General features: G+C 38.5%; 1 protein-coding gene across 1 annotated transcript; it reads right to left on the bottom strand.

Annotated features, from left to right (window-relative positions):
• Positions 1-3,160: 3,160 nt before the first annotated feature.
• Positions 3,161-15,683, bottom strand: FAM241A (family with sequence similarity 241 member A). The gene is made up of 2 exons (XM_070756666.1): positions 15,297-15,683; positions 3,161-5,913 (listed from the first exon to the last, which is right to left on the bottom strand). The coding sequence occupies exons 1-2, from the start codon at positions 15,492-15,494 to the stop codon at positions 5,668-5,670; spliced, it is 444 nt and encodes a 147-aa protein (XP_070612767.1). The 5' UTR covers positions 15,495-15,683; the 3' UTR covers positions 3,161-5,667.
• Between the last annotated feature and the right edge of the window lie 8,218 nt (positions 15,684-23,901).

Genomic DNA, 23,901 nt, shown 5'->3' on the forward strand with positions numbered 1-23,901 from the left:
ATTTCTGGCATCTCTTAATAGACTTTTGCTGATTAGAAATGAATAATGTCTTTATACGTTGATACTAATATAGGATGAGTTATGGTTAAAATTAGAGAAGGTGTTAAAATACTGGTTGTTTTTACATTTCTGGAAGTAGGAGGAAATCATCTTTATATATTTTTTTTTATTTTTTCTCTCTCTCTTTGTACTTCTTTTTTCTTCACTTTTTATATATTTTTATCTTTGTTTTTGTAAGCTCTCATAAAATTATTGAAAAATATTAGAATGTCGTAGCCATGAGATTGGTTAAATAGATACTTTATCTAACTGTAGTCAGGAAGTGGAAAAAATCCTCCAGGAAAAAGGAAAAAATGATAAGTCATTACTGTATTGTTCCCAAGAAAAGTATATGAATATTGTCATGAAGTTACTAGGACAAAAACTCATTTTGAAATAAACTTTCTTAAAAAAAACCCACTGAACCACTTATCAATTTTTACAAATGTCCAGTTAAAACAACTATAAATGCCTTGAATAGGTAAAATCATCTTGGCTGTCTTGAATGCTTCTTGGGTGTTTTTTGATTTAGGAGTTTAAAATATTCATATACTGGACTTGGGAAGCAAAATATTTTGAGTGTGTAATATATGATTATAGCAATATCTTTCAACTTGGTATATAAATTGTCTTTGGGCAGGATATGAATTTAAGGAATTTGCTGATTGTGCATTTTATTCAGAGAAATTAGGTTTCAACAGCTCAACAGATTGAGTGAAGCTGCACATAGTCACTCAAATAATAAAAATTAAAAATGTGTCATATTAATCACATACTGGAAATTCTACTATTCCACTGCACTTAATGGGATGAAAAGTGCATAGGACTACAAACACTGTATACCTGATTTTCCAGTGTGACCATTTGATAACATATTGAGAAGATATACATTGAAATATTTCTACATCTAGTCCTCATTTAGCAACCACATTGTGACAGGCAATTTAGTTTGTTAAGTGAAGTGGTTGCTAAGTAGAACTCGAACGAATCCCAGCGACCGGTTAGGTCCCACAGAGTTGGCCTTCTCTGGGTCCCGTCGACTAAACAAGGGGAAGAGCCTTCTCTGTGGTGGCTCCGACCCTCTGGAACCAGCTCCCCCCAGAGATTAGGATTGCCCCCACCCTCCTTGCCTTTCGTAAACTCCTTAAAACCCACCTCTGCCGTCAGGCATGGGGGAATTGAAATATCTCCCCCTTGCCCATGTAGTTTGGGTGTATGATTGATTGTGTGCTTGTTTTTTATATATTGGGGGTTCTTTTTTGCACTTTTTAACCCAAAACTGTAATTTAGATTGCTAAATATTAGATTTGTTACTATGTACTGTTTTAACCATTGTTGTGAGCCGCCCTGAGTCTGCGGAGAGGGGCGGCATATAAATCCAATAAATCTAATCTAATCTAATCTAATCTGTTCTTTGATTTTACATCAGTTTACCTTTGCTTTATAGACTTTATAGTCATGCTAGGATTGATCAGTTACTTTTTCATCACTGTCATAAGCACAAATAGTCACTAAATGAGGCAATCGCTAACAGAGGACTACCTGTACACAAGCAGAGCTTTATTATTCATTTCATTATAGAATTTGCCGTGTAGCGATTGTTAACTTAGTTGTAGAGTGAATCTGACTTTGAGTTTGCATGACAAGTTACAAAAGGTGACCCTTGGACACTGCAAATGTCATAAATATGAATCAATGGCCAAACATTCAAATTTTAATCACATATCATGAGGATGCTACAGCAGCTGTTAAGTGTGAAAAACAACCATAAAACCCATTTTTGTTGCCATTGACACTTTTAAAAATCATTAAATGAACCTGTAATTTCTAATTTATTTATATATTAAATGGACTCGGGATGGTTCACAACATATAATACATATAATAAAACAATATATAATACTTTAGGTCCAATTAAATATAAAATCTAAAAACTAAAATTCATTTAAAAAAAACAGTCATTCCGCACGAATCCCAGCGATCGGTTAGGTCCCACAGAGTTGGCCTTCTCCGGGTCCCATCGACTAAGCAATGTCGTTTGGCGGGACCCAGGAGAAGAGCCTTCTCTGTGGCGGCCCCGAACCTCTGGAACCAGCTCCCCCCAGATATCAGAGTTGCCCCCACCCTCCTTGCCTTTCGCAAGCTCCTTAAAACCCACCTCTGTCATCAGGCATGGGGGAATTGAAATTTCCCTTCCCCCTAGGCTTATAGAATTTATACATGGTATGCTTGTATGTATGAGTGGTTCTTTAAATTGGGGTTTTTTAGATTGTTTTAAATATTAGATTTGTTTACATTGTCTTTTTATATTGTTGTTAGCCGCTCCGAGTCTTCAGAGAGGGGCGGCATACAAATCTAATAAATAAATAAATAAATAAATAAATAAATAAATAAATAAATAAATAAATAAATAAATAAATAAATAAATAAATAAATAAATAAATTCCCATTCAATCAGCTTTTCCTCAGCCCATTCATCGGCCGGGGGGCAAGAATCTAACGGCCCCAAGCCTGGTGGCTTAAATGAGTCTTAAGACTCTTGCGGAATGCAAGGAGGGTGGGGGCAGTACGAATCTCCAGGGGGAGCTGATTCCAGAGGGCCGGGGCCTCCACAGAGAAGGTTCTTCCTCTAGGCCCTGCCAACTGACATAGTCTAGTTTATGAGACCTGGAGAAGGCCAACTCTGTGAGACCTAACTGGTCGCTGGGATTCATGAGGATTCATTATTGGAGATAACAGCCGGGGTGGTGCAGCAGGTAGAGTGCTATACTGCAGGCCACTGAAGCTGACTGTAGATCTGTAGGTCAGTGGTTCAAATCTCATCACCGGCTCAAGGTTGACTCAGCCTTCCATCCTTATGAGGTGGGTAAAATGAGGACCCAGATTGTGGGGGCAATATGCTGGCTCTGTTAAAAAGTGCTACTGCTAACATGTTGTAAGCCACCTTGAGTCTAAGAAGAAGGGCGGCATAAAAATTGAATAAATAAACAAACAAACATTAAAAAAACCCTTCAGAATACCACTATGGATTTTGAAGCTCCTGTTTTATTTAAAGGCATTTCACTGTAAATTAATGAAATAAGTTTCCATTAATTTATTTTAAAAAATCAGGCAAAAGCAATTTTTAAACCAAAAGAAATTTTATTGAAAACAAAATCTCAATTTGTAGAAGCATAATTTCATACAAACATTTCTGAGGAAATAATTGAATATTAAAACCATTCTGGGTGTTACATTTTTCAGAGCAAATCCTTATATGTGATCAGAAAATACCTTCAAAAGAATTTGTGAGGTTAGTTTCCGTGTCTGATTGCATCACTCTGAACAGTATAATACTGATTTCCCTCTCCCGAATCTAGTAGCATATTTTCAGATGTGAAGAGTTTCGGCAAGGAACATTATCAATTAAACCATAGTGCGTGGCTCTTTAGTCCGTCAAGTAGTCAAGAGTTCATATAAAAGAAGTCCATATTTGCTCCATTCCTTTCCAAGACATGTTAGAGTTATAAATAGTACAATGGTTAATAATTAAATATCAAAATGTTAGAAGTTTCATTTAAGATCAAAACATCCCCCAAAATGCAGTCATATATTTTGAAAAATCATTTCAAAATCATTGTAAAGGACAAAATGATGGGCCTTAAAAACAATTAATTAATCACACACCTACAGTATATATTATATACACACAGTACAGGTTTGAAAATAATTTGAAAATCATTCTTAGGGTACTTGCGCTTAATTCACCAGCAATACGCTTTTAAAAAAATTAGTCTTCCGAATACCTATAAAGGCATTTTTCAGGTTCTAAATTCGAGTCTACTCTTGTCCCCAAAAAAGGGTGTAGAATTTAATACCCAGCTATACTGATTGCAAAGAGAAGTTGTTGGTTTTTTGTATATATTCCAACATTTTATTGAAACACATAAGCCTGCTTCGGCTCACAAAATGAGAACCGTTTGATGTCCATTAGAGAGCAGTGACATCCACCCAACATACATAACAATTCAGTATTCTTTATTACAGAATCAATAATCTTGATTTTGTAGATTTAGATAAGGTCACATCAACAGAACAGTGATATTTTTTAAAGTTTACAACAAAATAAATTAGCAAATTTTAATTAAAAAAAATCTTTGCATGAACTAGATGAGTAAAAAATAAAAACTGGTGACTCAAAATAAAAATTAACTATTAAAATAGATGCTGGAATTTCTCTTAAATTTAAATAACAAAAACCAATTTCAGCTACAAATTTTTAAAATGTCCTACCTAGAACAGCTAAAGAATAAAGATAAATTTATATTACCATAAATAACAAATTTCATGAAAGCTAGTTTTTAATCTAGCCATGATCTTCCTTTTGTCTACAAACCATTGATCTAGTATAGGAGATTGTTAAGCCGATATTTTTTTACGTATTTCTTCAGAAATCTGTACCATACTTGGAACAATATAAGAATGACACAATAGTCTTGCAGATAAAAAGGAATCTCCAAATTTTACTTCTGCATTGGATTCTTGAACATGGCAGAAAGGACTTCTCATTTGTGGATTGAATTTGTTTGGCAGTGTATTTCTATAGTTATCATGGATAAACCTATTATCCCAATTTTCACTTGGTAAATCAGTGTAATCATAACCATCATCCTTTCAAGAGACACAAAAAGTTTCACTAAAAAAATCAGTGGGGTTCTAGAGCTGCACAATAGATACTTTAAAAAGTAACAGGACACGTGGCTTTGAGGAGGAACCGCAAGCTGTTTTTGTCAACTATGTTCTTCATGGTTTTGTATCTGTCGTAAATATTTACATTGTAAATTGTAAAGCAAATTTAATAAAGAATGATAATAATATTTTGGCTCAATACATATCAGTCCTTGATATGTATTTATTTCTTCTCCTCAAAATACTCATTTAAAACATTGGCAATTTCAGCACAAATACTTTATGTAGCTTGCTCTTATAATCTGTCTACTGAGACTGCAATAAAATAATTAAACTGAGATAAATTAGGAAAGGAAGAATCCTAATTTATTTCCAGAAACATTTTTCTAATACACTTAAAAATCATTAATGGCACTAGTTATACAAAAACTGATTTGTTTAAGATGACTTCCTATGCATTCACATAAGTAAAGAAATTTGCAGGGAGATTTACATGGTGCTAAAAAAAAAATCATGTAACACCAGAGCTCATAAAATTGGCTTTTTAACATTTAATTTTAATATAAAAGGTATTTTTTTGAAAACAGTTGTTACATTTGGTACATATTTGGTACATACATACAGTTGGTACATATTCATGACATGAATATAAAAGCACCATCCATACAATGAAAAGTGTTTGAACCTCCAAACTGCTTAAAATTTGAATTCTTCCACTTAGTAAATAGGATTTACTAAGTGAAGGATTTGACTACACTGCCTCATACTGAAAATCTTTTACTCATCTATTCATGACAGATAAAGATGATTTTTTTCTTGTAAAATTACAAAGATTGGAAGAAAAAGAAAATCCATGCAAACATTTAACGGCTACATAATATTCAGCACAATGGTTTGTAGTAATACCACTCTTGTTCAGCTTAATATGTAAAGATATAAAATAGTCTTATCCAGTGTATTTTACTGCTGAACATATATAATAACAAGGCACAGGACAGCCACCAATCCAAGGGCTTGTAGTCCAAGAAACCAGAGCATAACCCAGAAGAACAGTATTATTACAGGTTCTACAATTCTTTCTCCAAAATACATCCTTGTGAATCCTATTCTTATAAGGCTTTTATTGAGTTCACCAAAGAGAGTTCCCATCTTTTTATAGTCATCAGTAATTGATTCTGTATTATTTTCCTTTTCTGCTTGTAGGACCTAGAATGAAAAGAGGATAGATTACTAATCTATATCAACAAAGCCATGCGATATTATTCCTGCTTTTAAAAATGCAACCTTGTATGGCAAAAAAAGTTTTTTTCCTTAAAGGGTAATAATATGAAATATTTTTGATGTAATTAACTAGCTCTGACCACATTTGGAAGACTGTGCCCAGTTATGAAGGCCTCACCTACAAAAAGATATTGACAAAATTGAACGGGTCCAAAGATGGGCTACAAGAATGGTGGAAGGTCTTACGCATAAAACGTATCAGGAAAGACTTCATGAACTCAATCTGTATAGTCTGGAGGACAGAAGGAAAAGGGGGGACATGATTGAAACATTTAAATATGTTAAAGGGTTAAATAAGGTCCAGGAGGGAAGTGTTTTTAATAGGAAAGTGAACACAAGAACAAGGGGACACAATCTGAAGTTAGTTGGGGGAAAGATCAAAAGCAACATGAGAAAATATTATTTTACTGAAAGAGTAGTAGATCCTTGGAACAAACTTCCAGCAGAGGTGGTTGGAAAATCCACAGTAACTGAATTTAAACATGCCTGGGATAAACATATATCAATCCTAAGATAAAATACAGAAAATAGTATGAGGGCAGACTAGATGAACCATGAGGTCTTTTTCTGCCGTCAGTCTTCTATGTTTCTCTGCTTTATATTATTAAACAATTGTCTTTCAATATATTGTTTTGTCATATAACCAAGTGCTTTATTAATGTGCTACAACATATCTGGAACCCATACCACATCTCAGACATCAACACCCTTGAAAATGCCCAAAGATATTTCACCAGAAGAGCCCTTCACTCCTCCACTCGAAACAGAATATCCTATGAAAATAGACTAACAATCCTGGGCCTAGAAAGCCTAGAACTACGGCGCCTAAAACACGATTTGAGTATTGCCCACAAGATCATATGCTGCAACGTCCTACCGGTCAATGACTACTTCAGCTTCAACCGCAACAACACAACAGATTCAAACTTAATACGAACCGCTCCAAAGTTGACTGCAAAAAATATGATTTCAACAATCGAGTTATCGAAGCGTGGAACTCATTGCCGGACTCAATTGTGTCAACCCCTAAACCCCCAACATTTCTCCCTTAGACTCTCCATGATTGACCTCTCCAGGTTCCTAAGAGGCCAGTAATGGGCGTACATAAGTGCACTGGTGTGCCTTTCGTCCCCTGTCCAATTGTCTTTCCTTTCTTTCACCTATCATATATATTCTCTTCCTTTCATATATCCTCTCCTCTAAGTTCACTTTTACCCTTATATATATTACCACATGTCTAATTTTTCTTCCTATGTATTTGTGTATTGGACAAATGAATAAATAAAATAAATAAATAAATAAACATGGCTCAGCAATTGAGCTTGTCAGCTGGAACTGACAACCCAGGTTCAAGACCTGGCACTAAGCAATTGGGTGAGCTCCTGTTTCTTGCCCCAGCTCCTGCCCATCTAGCAGTTTGAAAGAATGCAAATGTGAATAAATTAATAGTACCACTTTGATGGTAAGATAGCAGCATTCCATGCACCTTTGATGTATAGCCAGGCTGGCCACATGACTGGAAAATGTCTTTGGACAACGCTGCCTTTCTCGGCCAAGAAACAGAGATGGGCACCAAGCCCTTGAGTCATACATGACTGAACAGGAAACCTTATATATGAAGTGTCTTTATTCCCCAATCTGTTTTAGTCATTACCAGCTCCTACATAAAATACTAGCTTGCATGGATATATTATATGAGATTTAATTCCTTATTCAGTATTTATTTTAGCTTTTTTATTTTTATTTTTTATTTTTCCAATGTACATATCAATAATCATTTTTAACAAAAATGTGTCATATGTCTCATACACTTATTTTACATTTATTTTTATACATCTTTATTTCTCTAACCAATTATTATTCTACATACTTATTACACACTTCAAAAATTATGTTTCTTCCTTGCGTTTCATTTCTAATCTGAGTTTATACATCTCGGCATATTCCAGTATTTTATGCCACATCAAAGAGAAGACAGAGGGGGTGACAGAAAGGAGCTTGCCTGGGGGCTCTGGACACTTCTGAATGACGTGGGAAGCAACTGTAATACAATATGGTTCCTGCTTGATGTGGGTGGTTCCAGGATGCCTTAATCAGTAGACCAGCAGCCCCCAACCTTTTGGGCTCCATGGAGAAGTTTTTTTGCGGACCGGAGGGGACTTGGTTTCGTGGGCTGCCTGCATCTTGCAGATGGGGCTTTGTTCGTTTGCACAGCCCCGGTCCTAGCACGGGTCCACGGACCCCTGCTCTAGACTAAAATTCTATTCTAAAATTAATCACCACATGGATTTGATGAAAATTATTCCCTCATAATGTTCTAATTTTCTTGCAGATTTCATATACCAATAAAAAAGCAATAGTATTACAACCATTTGTTTTTTCCATACTAAGCAAGAAGACATGAAAGTCCTGCACTGTATTATTTATGATAAGGTTCAATAATAATAAAATAATTAATCATAATTTATTAGATTTGTATGCCGCCCCTCTCCGGAGACTCAAAAGCATTAGTGTGTGTATGTGTGTTTGTGTGTGTGAGAGCGAGAGAGCGAGAGAGAGGAGGTTGGGGAGAGGGAGTTTGCCCTCTTATGTTTAGAGTGAGTTCATGTTAATTTTCCACTTGAGCCCTCCTCTTGGTTGTGATGGTTGCTCTCCAAAATTGTTCGATTTTGAAGTTTTATAAAAAATAGATACATGTTTTTAATGTTAATTTTGTTAAAACTATATTTTCTTACATTATTTCAGAAGCTGAGAAATTCAACAGTTAAAAAGATATGATATAAAATGAACTCATTTAAATCTGATAAGCAACTCAATTGAAACCAGCACTTAGTCATAAAGATAATTGGTCTTGTTACAGAATTAGGTTGAGAATATAGGTCAAGGAATCTTGACTTTGGAGTACAATGCTATATAACTGAAACATGATTGTACAAATTTGCTCATACACGTTTGGATTTCATAACCTTTATTCTAGGATGGTTACTTTTAATTAGCCTGGTAAAAAGAAAAAAAGAGAACAGACCCTATAATTACTTAAAATTAATTTTAGGTATACACTTTCAAGGATGCTTTTTGTTTCAGTTTTACTTTAGAAAGCTTCAGTGATTAAGGGTACATAACAAAAGATAGTTTTGTTCATAGTAAATAGAAATATTGGACACATTTGTGTAGCACCTTGAGATCTAGAGAGCAAAAAAGAATACAAAGTACCCTTAATTCTAGTAAACTTCTTCTACAGGAAGTGTGTTCTTGGGAAATAATTTCACTTCCATATTTATATTTTATTTTATTTATACAAACATATTGATATTAATTTGTAGTACGTACTTCTAAAAAGAAATTTATTTAATAATGTCCTTGAAACATCTTTTTTTAAGTTTTCTTTTCTCACACCTCTAGTATTTACATCACCATACACAGAACATAGTAATATATCTCAATTTTTCATTGCTTTGGTTTCAATATATACTATTAATATCAATATATAGTGTTCCCTCGATTTTCGCGGGGGATGCGTTCCAAGACCGCCTGCGAAAGTCGAGTTTCCGCGAAGTAGAGATGCGGAAGTAAATACACTATTTTTTGATATGAACAGTATCCCAAGTCTTCCCTTAACACTTTAAACCCCTAAATTACAATTTCCCATTCCCTTAGCAACCATTTAGATTATTACTCACCATGTTTATTTATTAAAGTTTATTAAAAAAAATGTTTTTTAAAGGCAGACGAAAGTTTGGCGATGACATATGATGTCATCGGGTGGGAAAAACTGTGGTATAGGGGAAAAAACCGCAAAATATTTTTTAATTAATATTTTTGAAAAACCGTGGTATAGACGTTCTGCGAAGTTCGAACCTGCGAAAATCGAGGGAACACTGTATGGCCATCTGTTGGAACATCTGCTTAGAGGTGGAAACTACACCACAGAAATATGTATAATTTCAAAACTAGAGATGCTGGTGTTTAGAATATTCTCTTATTGTCTTTAATAAGTACATTCTGAAAATTATAGCCTCAAAAAAATATACGCCAGGATGGTAAATAATTAGAATAGAAAAGTCTAGTTGGAGCAAGCACTAACCTAGAAATTAAATATCTCGTAATTTGAGGTCACTGCGTTTATTTGCAAAAATTGTTTCAGTTTGGTAAATGACTAGCTTCCTATCACTTTGAATAAAATGTTATCATGCACTTTTATATGTCTGCTCTTGAGCCATTTGCCCTTGAGACTCTTTCAAGACTCACATTACCATGTGAATGAAAATTGCTGTGGAGTTCTATTTCAGTGTCTAATTTTTTTTACTTTGCACATTGTATACTCAGCTAATAACAGAGAAACTTAACAAAAATAATATATTTAAGAATTGTTTAGGAGTTTTATTATTATTATTTTTATAATTATTTATTGGATTTGTATGCCGCCCCTCTCCGCAGACTCGGGGCGGCTAACAACAGCAGCAAAACAGTACAACAAAATCCAATACTAAAAAACAGTTAAAAACCCATTATATAAAAACCAATCATACATACAAACATACCATACATAAATTGTGAAGGCCTAGGGGGAAAGTGTATCTTAGTTCCCCCATGCCTGGCGGCAGAGGTGGGTTTTAAGCAGCTTACGAAAGGCAAGGAGGGTGGGGGCAATTCTAATCTCTGGGGGGAGTTGGTTCCAGAGGGTCGGGGCCGCCACAGAGAAGGCTCTTCCTCTGGGTCCCCCCAAGCGACATTGTTTGGTTGACGGGACCCGGAGAAGACCCACTCTGTGCGACCTAACTGGTCGCTGGGATTCGTGCAGCAGAAGGCGGTCCTTGGGGTAATCTGGTCCGGTGCCATGAAGGGCTTTATAGGTCTTTATAGGTTTTCCCTGAAATATTCTGTATTTTAATATTTAGGATCAAATAAAGACAATGACTTTACCACTGCTTTTTTGCTTAATTGTAATAACAAAATCAAATTGTGTTGACTGTCACTTCTGCACTTTTATTGCTCCATTATTGGTTTACTGCAGTGCACTGTACGTGGATTTGCTCTTGAAAACCACTTGGATATAACAGTTGGTGCAAAACACAGCAGTCGGAAACTACTATGTGTGAGTTGCTTCAGTGGTATTATTACACCTCTAGTAGAACAGCTCAGAAATCAACTGTGGGGTCCTTGATATTTTTTCTTGCAGACATTTAATTTCCATACTAGATAACAGTGCAAGCAGAAGTGGGGTTTGGTGGCTATTTATACATTGGTGCTTGCCCTTGCTATTTCCCCAGGATTTCTTAGTGGTTTCCCATTCAGATATTAATCAGGCTGAAATATGTTTAGATATTTTGTGGATTAGTCAAGGTCAGTGGGATACTGCCACCTGTTTAGTGTGAGAACATTCAGAACTTTTAATTATCTATGTCCATTTTTTAAGTCATACTTGTGAGACGTAGGTTTAACTATTATTCAAATATTCATACTGTTCTTAGCAAAATGTTCCAAGCACCCCTCCAGATGTTTTTTTTTTAAAAATTGATTCAGTATCAACTCATAAGCACAGATATCTGAATAATGTGGCATGATTATATACCAGTATACTGCTAAGCATTTCTTCTCTGTATCAGTGTGGATATGTTTTATTATTCACTTTAAATTTTATAGACATGAAAACTCCCTACTTTTAAAAATGCCTACATTTTAATGAAATTAGCATTGGCAAGTGTGGAATTTTTACACTTCAGTTGTGATATGGCTGTTCATTATTTCTTCTTTGTGATCTGACTATACATCATTTCTTTAACAGCCTACTGAACTTCGTACAAGTCTGTGTCAACATCAGAGCCCTCCAGATTGGGTAGGATAGGCTGAAAATGAAAGCGAGGAACAATACAGTCATGGGCTACAGCCAAAGACAGCAACATCAAAAGCAGAAGAATAAAATATTCTCAAATATACAAAATCTATAGAGCTCTAAACATGAGACTGAGAAGAAAACACAAAATACAGCCGTGTGAGCTGTTGTGGGTGCACCTAGGTACACAAACTCTTTGCGAATTGCACTGACTCCCAATCGGTCTCTGGGCACAATTCAAGGTGTTGGTCATTACTTTTAAAGTTCTACATGGCTTAGGGCCAGACTATCTTCGGGACCGCCTTCTACCAAATAGCTTCCAGTGACCAATAAGGGCCCACAGGGTTGGTCTTCTCCAGGTCTCATCAGCTAAACAATGTCGGCTGACAGTGGAGGAGAGCCTTCTCTGTGGTGGCTCCGGCTCTCTGGAACTAACTATTTTCTGAGATCCATTCTACCCCCCACCCTACTAGCCTTCCGGAAATTTGTTAAGACCTGGCTTTTCTGGAAGGTTTGAGGCCATTGGATACACCATCGAGATCCAGCCATAAATGATATGCGCGTGGTCTTATTGTGGGTTTAAATGGTTTTTAGATTGTTTTTATTTTTTGACTTTTTAATATTAATAATGTATGTTTTGTTTTGTTTTTTGGTTGTGAGCCACTCAGAATCCTTAGGGAGTTGGACAGCATACAAATGGAACGAACGAATGAACGAATATTCAATTAGAACTAACTAAATAAGCATTTAAATGTCAACGCAGAATTGTTTTATAATGATCTTCCTGATTTTATAAGATCTTCCCGATTTCTTTTTTTTAAAAAGTACAGTCTGGGAAACAGCTCACAAACAGGAAATAATCCTACTCCTACACAATAAGAGTTCAATCTAATGATGTCAAAAACGGTCCTTTTGTGTACATTCTTCTTTGCTCTCAAATTTGGCAAGACAACAACTTCCACTGTCCTTCGAGGAATTGCAAGATTTCCATGCTCTTCAGGAGGAAGACTTTCCCCAAACTTAACCAGCCAAAGGGCAATCTCGGATGCAACACTGCCTTATTGTGAGGAAGGGAAAAACAAAACAAAACACTAGATATCTTTTCTTCCAGAATTACAGGGGGGGGGGGGGAGAATATAGGACTTGGGGTGGCTTACAACATATAAAAGGAACAATATAAACATCCTCTTGTTTATATTCACTTAGAAGAACTTAGAAGAACTCTTGAAGATGAAATTGAAGCTATCGACTGATATAACTGGTAGAAGCAATCTGTAGAACTTAATGCTATCATGTTCATGCTCTTACTTACCCTTGACTATAAAGCCAATGCATCTACCTGAAATCAACCATACTATATGTTCTGTCTGGGTCCCTCCAGCAAACACCAACCCAAAAAGAGAAGCCAGACACACTGGTAAAAATCAAAGGCAGTTTATAGAATTCAAAGCAAACACAGGTAACAGAAAATGTCCTTACAAACAGGAACACGCTGAAACTTCAAAGATGTTTCACGAAGGCCATGAAGTAAAACAGGATTCTTGCTGTCAAAAACAACGCTGGATATAACAAACATACGCCTCCCCCAAGTCTTCCAGTCTTCTAGGCCACAAGCCAAGATCAGAGACGCCGAGAAGCAAAGCAGGTTCACAGAACTCCCAGTTGATAACTCTCCACATGGCTAAAAGGGCTTGCCTGCCTTTTAAACCCTGTTGAGGAGAACCACACCCAAACCCAGCTGTTGCCAATTCAATGATGCCAATACCTTTCTAATTGGTCCCGTCTCTGAGCTGCACGTCTCTGTCTCATGTCAATTATAGCCTGTGCTTCCTCATCCAATGAGGCCAGGCTACTGGCTGGGGAGAGCCCCCCCCTCCCCGGGGCTCTCAGGCTGCTCCCCCTCATCCTCTTCCTGACTTTCCTCTCCCCCGTCTGCCTGGTCCTCCCCCTCCTGTTCACTGTCCTCCTCCTCCGGGCCTGGATCCAGCAGAGACGCAGCCGGTCCCTGAGGAGCCTCCGGCTGAATCACAACACTATAGTATCAGAAATTTTCACCAACGAAAGAAATAGAAAGCAATATGTAATTTTTTCCTATATGGAAATTTGGCCAGAGTGGAAAACAAGAACAGCTTTCAGAATAATGACTTGTAAAGTCATTTTTATGAGTCTTCAGAGAGGGGCAGCATATAAATAAATGATAAATAAATGATAAATAAATAAAATCAAAGACGTAATAAAGACACTATACCCTTTTCATGCAGTTCTACTTTTGCCTTTGAGTGAACTGTGAAAAATATACACTGCTCAAAAAAATAAAGGGAACACTTAAAAAACAGATTATAACTCCAAGTAAATCAAACTTCTGTGAAATCAAACTGTCCTCTTAGGAAGCAACACTGATTGAGAGTCAATTTCACATGCTGCTGTGCAAATGGAATAGTTATGCAAATGAAATATTCAATGAGAATATTTCATTCATTCAGATGTAGGATGTGTGTGTTTTTATTTTTTTGAGCAGTGTGTGTGTGTGTGTGTCTATATATATTGCACAACTATTCCATTTGCACAACAGCATGTGAAATTGACTGTCAATCAGTGTTGCTTCCTAAGTGGACAGTTTGATTTCACAGAACGTTGATTTACTTGGAGTTATATATATATGTACTAAAGTGTGTGTATGTATGTATGTATGTATGTATGTATGTATGTATGTATGTATGTGTGTGTGTGTGTGTGTGTGTATCTATCTATCCTAGTCTCCCTTAATTTTCAAATTCAGCAAAAAAAAACCCATGTGACATATATATATATATTTGTTTTTGTAGATTTTCATGGGTATACAGTATGTATGTAGATTGTTCTGAGTTCGGGTTTATATTCGTGTAATATTTTGAGTGTCTATGCGACGTTTCGGTGAAATCACATTCACCATCATCAGGCTGAAGTTATAAGCTTCGTGCTGCTGTAAATATTAACACTCAAAATATTACACGGGGAAAAACCCGAACTCAGAACAATCTACATATATATACCCGTGAAAATCTACTAAAACAAATATATATATATATATATATATATATATATATATATATATATATATATATATATATATATATATATGTCATATGGGTTTTTTTTGCTGAATTTGAAAATTAAGGGAGACTAGGATAGATATATATATATATATATACACACACACACACACAAATATATATATAATATCCTAAAGTAGGTGTGTCGTTCCTCTTACACACACAACACAAAGCCAGTTTCCCTCACACCTGCCACTGACAGCAGCACAAGACGAAGAGTGTACCAGGGCGGAACAAAGGCCTCTCGATCCGGATCCCCTAAAGCGAATCCCCCGAACCTGGTTCCCTTCCTCCTTCCCTAGAAAACCGGGGCTTCCGTGATATACCACCCCGGCGAGGCTTGACACGCGTCCCCCCGGCAAGTCGCCGCTTCTTACGCTCACCTGCTGCTGCGGCTTCTCCTCGTCCCCCGCCAGGGACAGCGAAGATCGGGGTTGCTGCTGCTGCTGCCGCCGCCGCTTGTGCCGGGACGCGGCCCCTCTGCCCCTTAAGGGCGGCAACGGCGGCGCCGAGCCCCGTTCCCACTCGCTTTCCAAGAGGTATTCGGGCGGCGGCAGCAGCAGCTCCTCGGTCGAGCCCATGGGTCTCGTCGTCCTCGTCCCGGCGCCTCCGAAAGCGGAGGGCCGCAGCTACGGGCAAGACACGCACAGCACCTCCTCTTCCTCCCCCCCGCGTGGCCGCGGGTCGTCCCGTTGGCTGGCGGGCGAAGGTGGCGGAGGCAACGCTCGGCCGCCCCTCAGCCTGCCCGCGAACGGCAGCTCCCGGCCTGGCAGGGCGTGCCTCAAAAAGCTCGTCACGGGTTTGACGGGAGGAGGAGAAGGAAGGAAGGAAGGAAGAAAGAAGGGGCGGGTAACGGATGCGTGTGAGCTTGAGGGGAAAAAGCGGCGCGGCTAAGGAGGGGTGGGTTTGTCTGTGGTGGGGAAACGCGGGAAGGGATACGGGGCGCGTTTGAACCGTTATTTCTTCATTGCTTATTGTACCTCATGATTCTTGGCAAATGTATATTTTCACTTTATGTTCACTGAGAGCAAATGCATCAACGGCAATTTAATTGTGTGTCCAATCATACGGCCAATAAAGAATTCTATTCTATTCTATTCTATTCTAATCTGTTCTGTTCTGTTCTATTCTATTTTATTTTATTCTATTCTCTTCAGCTGCTAGAGCAATCATGGGCTTCCCCAAATATGCCCATGTTACCAGGGCCGCCATCAGGAATTTTGGGGCCCCATACAGCCTAAGTGTCTGCCCCCCCCCCCCCCCCCGGCCATTTTAAAACTACTGCCTCCCAAATCCAGTGCCATGCCCACCATGGCCACACACCCTGGGCAAGCTCTCCCCCGGCCCTCTGAGGTCAAACACAGCCCTGATGTGGCCCTCAATGAAATTGAGTTTGACACCCCTGGCCTAGAGGCTAAATCCTATGAACAAGGGCTAAGAGAACCAGTATGTGTAGCTCAACAAATAGAAAACTGAGGGGGAATATTATAGTAGTTTCCCAATCCTTAAAGGGCTGCCACAGAGCAGATGGCATCTATTTATTCTCCATGCCACCTGAAGGTAGTACAAGAAGCAATGGGCGGAACCTCACCAAGAAGAAATGCAATCTGGAAATAAGGAAAAACTTGGGACTGGGCGGCATAGAAATAATAAATAAATAAATAAATAAATAAATAAATAAATAAATAAATAAATAAATAAATAAATAAATAAATAAATAAATAAATCCCTTCTTTTTTATTAAAAGAAATTAATAGAAACATAGAAACATAGAAGACTGATGGCAGAAAAAGACCTCATGGTCCATCTAGTCTGCCCTTATACTATTTTCTGTATTTTATCTTAGGATGGATATATGTTTATCCCAGGCAGGTTTAAATTCAGATACTGTGGATTTACCAACCACGTCTGCTGGAAGTTTGTTCCAAGCATCTACTACTCTTTCAGTGAAATAATGTTTTCTCAGGTTGCTTTTGATCTTTCCCCCAACTAACTTCAGATAGTGTCCCCTTGTCCTTGTGTTCACTTTCCTATTAAAAACACTTCTCTCCTGGACCTTATTTAACCCTTTAACATATTTAAATGTTTCGATCATGTCCCCCCTTTTCTTTCTGTCCTCCAGACTATACAGATTGAGTTCATTAAGTCTTTCCTGATACGTTTTATGCTTAAGACCTTCCACCATTCTTGTAGCCCGTCTTTGGACCCGTTCAATTTTGTCAATAATAATTTTAAAAAACCAAAATCCATTACTATTAAAACTAAAACAACCAGCAAAACTATTAATAAAAACAGGTGAGGGCTGGGTTTTTTTCTCTGTTATTATTTAAGTGCTTTTACCATATGCTTTAAATCAAGAATCACTTCTCTCTCTGTTTCTCTCTCTTTTCTGTCATTCTCTGCCTCAATCATTTTCTCATTTCTCTTTTTTTCTCCCCTTTTTTCTATCATATCTCTCTCGCTTCCTTCCACTCTTCTCTCTCTCTCTTTCTTCCTCTCTTTCACTCTTCCTTCCTCTCTCATCTCTTTCTTTCTTTCTCTTGCTTTCTTTCTCTTTCTCTCACTCCCTTCGTCTCTCATCTCTTTCTTTCTTTCTTTCCTTCTCTCTCTCTCTTTCTCTATCTTGCTTCCTTCCTCTCTCTCACTCTCTTCCTTCCTCTCTCATTTCTCTCTCTCTTTCTATCTCTCTCTTTCTCTTTCTCTATCTTGCTTTCTTCCCCTCTCTCTCTTTCTTTCTCTCTCTCTCTTTCTCTATCTTGCCTTCTTCCTCTCTCTCTCTTCCTTCCTCTCTCATCTCTCTCTCTCTCCCTCTCTTTCTTTCTCTCTCTCTTTCTCTATCTTGCTTTCTTCCTCTCTCTTCCTTCCTCTCTCATCTCTTACTTTCTTTCTCTCTCTTTCTCTATCTTGCTTTCTTCCTCTCTCTCACTCTTCCTTCCTCTCTGATCTCTCTCTCTTTTCTTTCTCTCTCTTTCTCTATCTCTCCCCCTCTTTCTCTCTCTCTCTTTTTCTCACTTTCCCTCTCTTGTTTTCTTTCTCTCTCTCTTGCTTTCTCTCTCACACTCTTTCTCTCTCTCGTTCTCTTTCTCAAATGGACTCGTTCCCAAATGGATTTTTTTACACAGAAGGCTGCTTAGGAAAGAAACAAAATTTAACACAAGCGCAATTTGCAACCGCCACCCCAAAGGGGCTCCTACCTTCGCCGCACGCTCTGGGACTGGAGGACCGCGCTGCCTAAGGCTCCGTCGGGGCTTCTTCGAGTCCTGCCTCGCGAGGGCCAGAGGGCCCGCCTTTTTCGTTGGTGAGGCAGGCAGCCAGCAAGAGAGGGCCGGTACTGCGCATGTGCGACGGCGGGCAAAACCGGCCCCCCCTCATGGCCGGGCCCGGTACACCACTACCAGTAATACCCCCCTATCGGCGGCCCTGCATGTTACACCAACACTCCGCAGTCTGCATTGGTTGCCGATCAGTTTCCGGTCACAATTCAAAGTGTTGGTTATGACCTATAAACCCTACATGGCACTGGACCAGATTATTTCAGGGACTGCCTTCTGCCGCACGAATCCCAGCGACCAGTTAGGTCCCACAGAGTGGGTCTTCTCCGGGTCCCGTCAAGTAAACAATGTCGCTTGGCGAGACCCAGGGGAAGAGCCTTCTCTGTGGCGGCCCCGGCCCTCTGGAACCAACTCCTCCCAGAGATTAGAATTGCCCCCACTCTCCTCGCCTTTTGTAAGCTTCTTAAAACCCACCTTTGCCTTCAGGCATGGGGGAACTGAGATATTCTTTCCCCCTAGGCCTTTACAATTTATGCATGGTATGTTTGTATGTATGTTTGGTTTTATAATAAGGGTTTTTTAGTTGTTTTAGTATTGGATTGTTACATGCTGTTTTTTATCACTGTTGTTAGCCGCCCAGAGTCCACGGAGAGGGGCGGCATACAAATCCAATAAGCAAACAAACAAAGAAACAAACAAACAAATTAAAAATAAAAAAAATAAAAATAAAATAAAATAAAATAAATTCGTGTGAAGTAAACACTGACACCCAGTGGGAGGTTGACTAAACAACTGCCACCTATTTTAACTGAGTGCTTCAGAGAGTCTTTAAAGCAGCGGTTGCACCTTTAAAACTGCCATTTATAAAATACCCACCCTTATGCCGGGCCCTCTTTCGAAGAGTAGCCGGGTCTTCCCTCCTCTTGGCAATATAGGCTTGTCCGATCCTTTGTGAGGGGAGGGAAAAAGCAGGTGTTGGTATAAATGCCAAGCTGTAGCCTTCGGCCTAGACTTTTTATTTTTCGCTCCGTTTCTATAGGCCAGTGATGGCGAACCTATGGCATGGGTGCCACAGGTGGCACGCAGAGCCATATCTGCGGGCATGCGAGCCGTTGCCCCAGCTCAGCTCTAACCCGCCAGCTGATTTTTGGCTGGTACAGAAACATAGAAGACTGACGGCAGAAAAAGACCTCATGGTCCATCTAGTCTGCCCTTATACTATTTCCTGTATTTTATCTTACAATGGATATATGTTTATCCCAGGCATGTTTAAATTCACTTACTGTGGATTTACCAACCACATCTGCTGGAAGTTTGTTCCAAGGATCTACTACTCTTTCAGTAAAATAATATTTTCTCACGTTGCTTTTGATCTTTCCCCCAACTAACTTCAGATTGTGTCCCCTTGTTCTTGTGTTCACTTTCCTATTAAAAACACTTTCCTCCTGGACCTTATTTAACCCTTTAATATATTTAAATGTTTCGATCATGTCCCCTCCCCCTTTTCCTTCTGTCCTCCAGACTATACAGATTGAGTTCATGAAGTCTTTCCTGATACGTTTTATGCTTAAGACCCAGAACGGCAGAAATAAAATAGCAGACAATATCTCTGAGCACAGGATCAACTGATAAATATTTTACTAGAATTTGCACTGGCATACAAATGGCTTTTCTCCCTTTTTGCTGATCAACCAATAAATCTGCTCTTGGTTTTAGAACAGGAATTGAAACACCGATGTATTAAGATTTGTTTGTGTTTTTTAAAAACTTAAAACCCATTATATCTTGGGAGGCAGATACAAAAAACATATAGCTGGAAATAGTTTGATCTACCCATGTGTAATTTTTTCTTGTGAATTTTATGGGGGTTAAGTTGAAATGAAACCTCTCACAGATTTAATTTGAGCAAAGATAAATAAATAATTTATTGTCATTTTATGTATATACACAGTATACTCATACAACGAAATTCACATGAAGTCCAAAGACCAGTCCCAAAACTCATAACAATTCCAAAAAACATGCTCCACCCTCCTACAAATTCCCCAGCCTGAACATCTAGCCAATAGACCAAGTATTGCTGTCACTGATGGTGACCCTTTAGTTCCTTGTTAAGTGCAAGTATAGCTCTCGGATAAATACTATTCAGAAAATGTTTGGTCCGAGTTTTAATTCTTCTGTATCTTAGAGATAACTCCGCATTTAAAATAAAGATGGATTTGGAAAGATAGTGTAAATTGCAATTCTCCTTTATGAGAACTGTGAAAATGAATATTCTGCCAAAATTCTTTTTCTATTTCAGAATATACCAATGATATTAGACCAAGAATATTATAGAAATTTGAATAAAATGATACCTAAATTTATCAGGCAAGAGAAAAGACCTAGAATTAAATTAAAACTATTGCAAGAAGTGAAAGAAAGGAGGATTTGGTTTACCAGATTGGGAAGGTCTTTATCAAGCTGCCTTGCTCACTTGGGTGAGAGATTGGATGAATTTGAAAAATAAGAAGAGTATTAATACTGGGAGGTCAGATATACAAGCAGGGTGGCATGCTTTTCTGTGGGACGATAAACACAAAAGTACACCAGTACTTCCTAAGGCACCATGTTAGATGAGCTATTTTAGCAGTATGAATACAAATAAAACAACTATTTATTTATTAATTGGATTTGTATGCCGCCCCTCTCCATGAACTCGGGGCGGCTAACAACAGTGGTAAAAACAACATGTGACAATCCAATACTAAAAACAGCTAAAAACCCTTGTTATAAAACCAATCATACATACAAACATACCATGCATAAATTGTAGAAGCCTAGGGGGAAAGAATATCTCAGTTCCCCCATGCCTGACGGTAGAGGTGGGTTTTAAGGAGCTTACGAAAGGCAAGGAGGATGGGGGCTATTCTAATCTCTGGGGGGAGTTGCTTCCAGAGGGCCGGGGCCGCCACAGAGAAGGCTCTATACAGGGGATTTCCTGTCTGATTCTCATCACTGGAGGCATTTGTGCACCCAAAATTTCTGATCCTGGGGAAAGTAGTCTAAATGAAGACAGAGATATAAAATCTGGAAAGAGCTGCCAGAGGATGGCATTGATTTGGAATGATGGGCATATCTTCAGATTAAGTCATGATATTTAAAAGACAAGAAAGAATAGGGTATTGAGAAGGAGTTAATGGTGTTAGATAATCTTGCTAGGACCACAGGATAAGTCAATAAAGAAAATTTACCAATATTTATTAAATATAAAATGGATGAAAAACAAAGAAACAATGTTATTTGGGCGCAAAAAGTTTGGATATAACATTAATTTGGATAAATGGCAAGAATTATGGGATAGGAATAGAAAATTGACTTTGGCCACAGCCTATAAAAATTATATGAAATGTTTATAAGTGCCACATTCCATCAAGAAAATTAGTAAAAATGGTTCCATAGGACCGGGGCATCCACAGAGAAAGCTCTCACCCGTGGGCCCGCCAATCTGCATTGCTTAGTTGATGGGACCTGGAGAAGGCCAACCCTGTGTGATCTAATAGGTTTCTGGGAGGTATGTGGCAGGAAATGGTCCCTTAGATAGTCTGGTCCTAAGCCATGTAGGGCTTTATAGGTAATAGCCAATACCTTGAATTGTGACTGGAGACTAATTGGCAGCCAGTACAGCACGTGGAATGTTGGTGTTATATGGTTGTTCCTTGGTATACCCATGATAGCTCGCGCTGCTGCATTCTGGACTACAGTGCTCCCTCGATTTTCGCGGGGGATGCGTTCCAAGACCGCCCGCGAAAGTCGAATTTCCGCGAAGTAGAGATGCGGAACTAAATACACTATTTTTGGCTATGGACAGTGTCACAAGCCTTCCCTTAACACTTTAAATCCCTAAACTGCAATTTCTCATTCCCCTTGCAACCATTTAGATTATTACTCACCATGTTTATTTATTAAAGTTTATTAAAAAAAATATTTATTAAAGGCAAACGAAAGTTTGGCGATGATGTATGACGTCATCGGGCGGGGAAAACTGTGGTATAGGGAAAAAAACTGCAAAGTAGTTTTAAATTAATATTTTTGAAAAACCGTGGTATAGCCATTTCGCAAAGTTCGAACCCGCGAAAATCGAGGGACCACTGTATTTGCAATCACCGGACACTCTTCAAATAATAATAATTTATAATAATAATTTATTAGATTTGTATGCCGCCTCTCTCCGAGGACTCGGAGCAGCTGACAACAGCAAAACACAATGTACAAATCTAATGTTAAAAGCAATTTAAAATCCTTCTCATAAAAAACAATCACACAACCTAATGAACCGTACATAAAAAACCATAGTAGCTAAGGGGTGTATCATTTCCCCCATGCCTGGCGACATAGGTGGGTTTTTAGGAGCTTTTGAAAGGAAAGGAGGGTGGGGGCAGTCCTAATCTCTGGGGGAAGTTGATTCCAGAGGGCTGGGGCCGCCACAGAGAAGGCTCTTCCCCTAGGTCCTGCCAGATGGCATTGTTTAGTCGACCAGGCCTGAAGAAGGCCAACTCTGTGGGACCTAATCGGTCGCTGGGATTCGTGCGGCAGAAGGCGGTCCCGAAGATATTCTAGTCCGATACTATGTAGGGCTTTATAGGTCAAAGATAGCCACATGTAAAGTGCGTTGGAATAATCAAGACTTCACAATGGCAGTGGTTTACTTAATAATTGTGGCAAGAAAGGTCATAAAAATGGGACAAAATTCACTTAACAACTGTCATGCTTAGCAACCGAAATATTGGGCTTAATTGTGGTCGTACGTTGAGGACTACTGGCTGGCGTTACTTCATTTAGGCTTGAATGACCAGTTTTATTTTCTGCCTGAGCAATTCTCAACCATTTCCTCCAGCATGAGCATTCATACTTTTCCCATTACGTTTTCGGTTATTTGCACCGGCTTGGCACAATCAATTGATATAATCTTGTGTTTTGTTTTTTCTTAAGAGAAATTGAGTGTCAGACTGACTTTTGCACTTGGCTTTCACCTTCGATTAAGTTTTCCTCACTTTCTTCCACCGAAGTGATGTCGCCAGCTTATGTGAGACCATTAATTTTTTTGGAGCAATTTTAATTCTCATGTCTATTTCTTTCAGTCCCGCTTGTGATATTTTATGCATTTGTTAAACAGGGAGGGTAGCAGTAAACAAGCTTGCAACACTGTTTTCCCAATTTTGAGTCACTTCGTCACTCCATATTCTAATGCAGTGTTTCACAATTTTATCTATTTTAAGATGTGTGGACTTCAACTCCCAGAATTCCAGCTCTGCTGGCTGAAAAATTATGAACATTGACATCCCCCAAATCTTAAAATTGGCAAAGGTTGAGAAATATTGCTCTAATGGATTAGTTCTTGCTCAGATTCTTCAATATGCAATATGTCTACAATACATGTGTTTTTAAGGATCATAAGTTTATTTATTTATTTATTTATTTATTGGATTTGTATGCCACCCCCTCCGTGGACTCGGGGCGGCTAACAACAGTGACAAAAAACAGAATGTATAAATCCAATACTACAACAGCTAAAAAACCTTGTTATAAAACCAATCATACATACAAACATACCATGCATAAATTGTAGAAGCCTAGGGGGAAAGATTATCTTAATTCCCCCATGCCTGACGGCAGAGGTGGGTTTTGAGGAGCTTACGAAAGGCAAGGAGGGTGGGGGCTATTCTAATCTCTGGGG

This window comes from Erythrolamprus reginae, chromosome 7, assembly GCF_031021105.1.
Source record: "Erythrolamprus reginae isolate rEryReg1 chromosome 7, rEryReg1.hap1, whole genome shotgun sequence".
In the NCBI taxonomy this organism is placed as follows: Eukaryota; Metazoa; Chordata; class Lepidosauria; order Squamata; family Dipsadidae; genus Erythrolamprus; species Erythrolamprus reginae.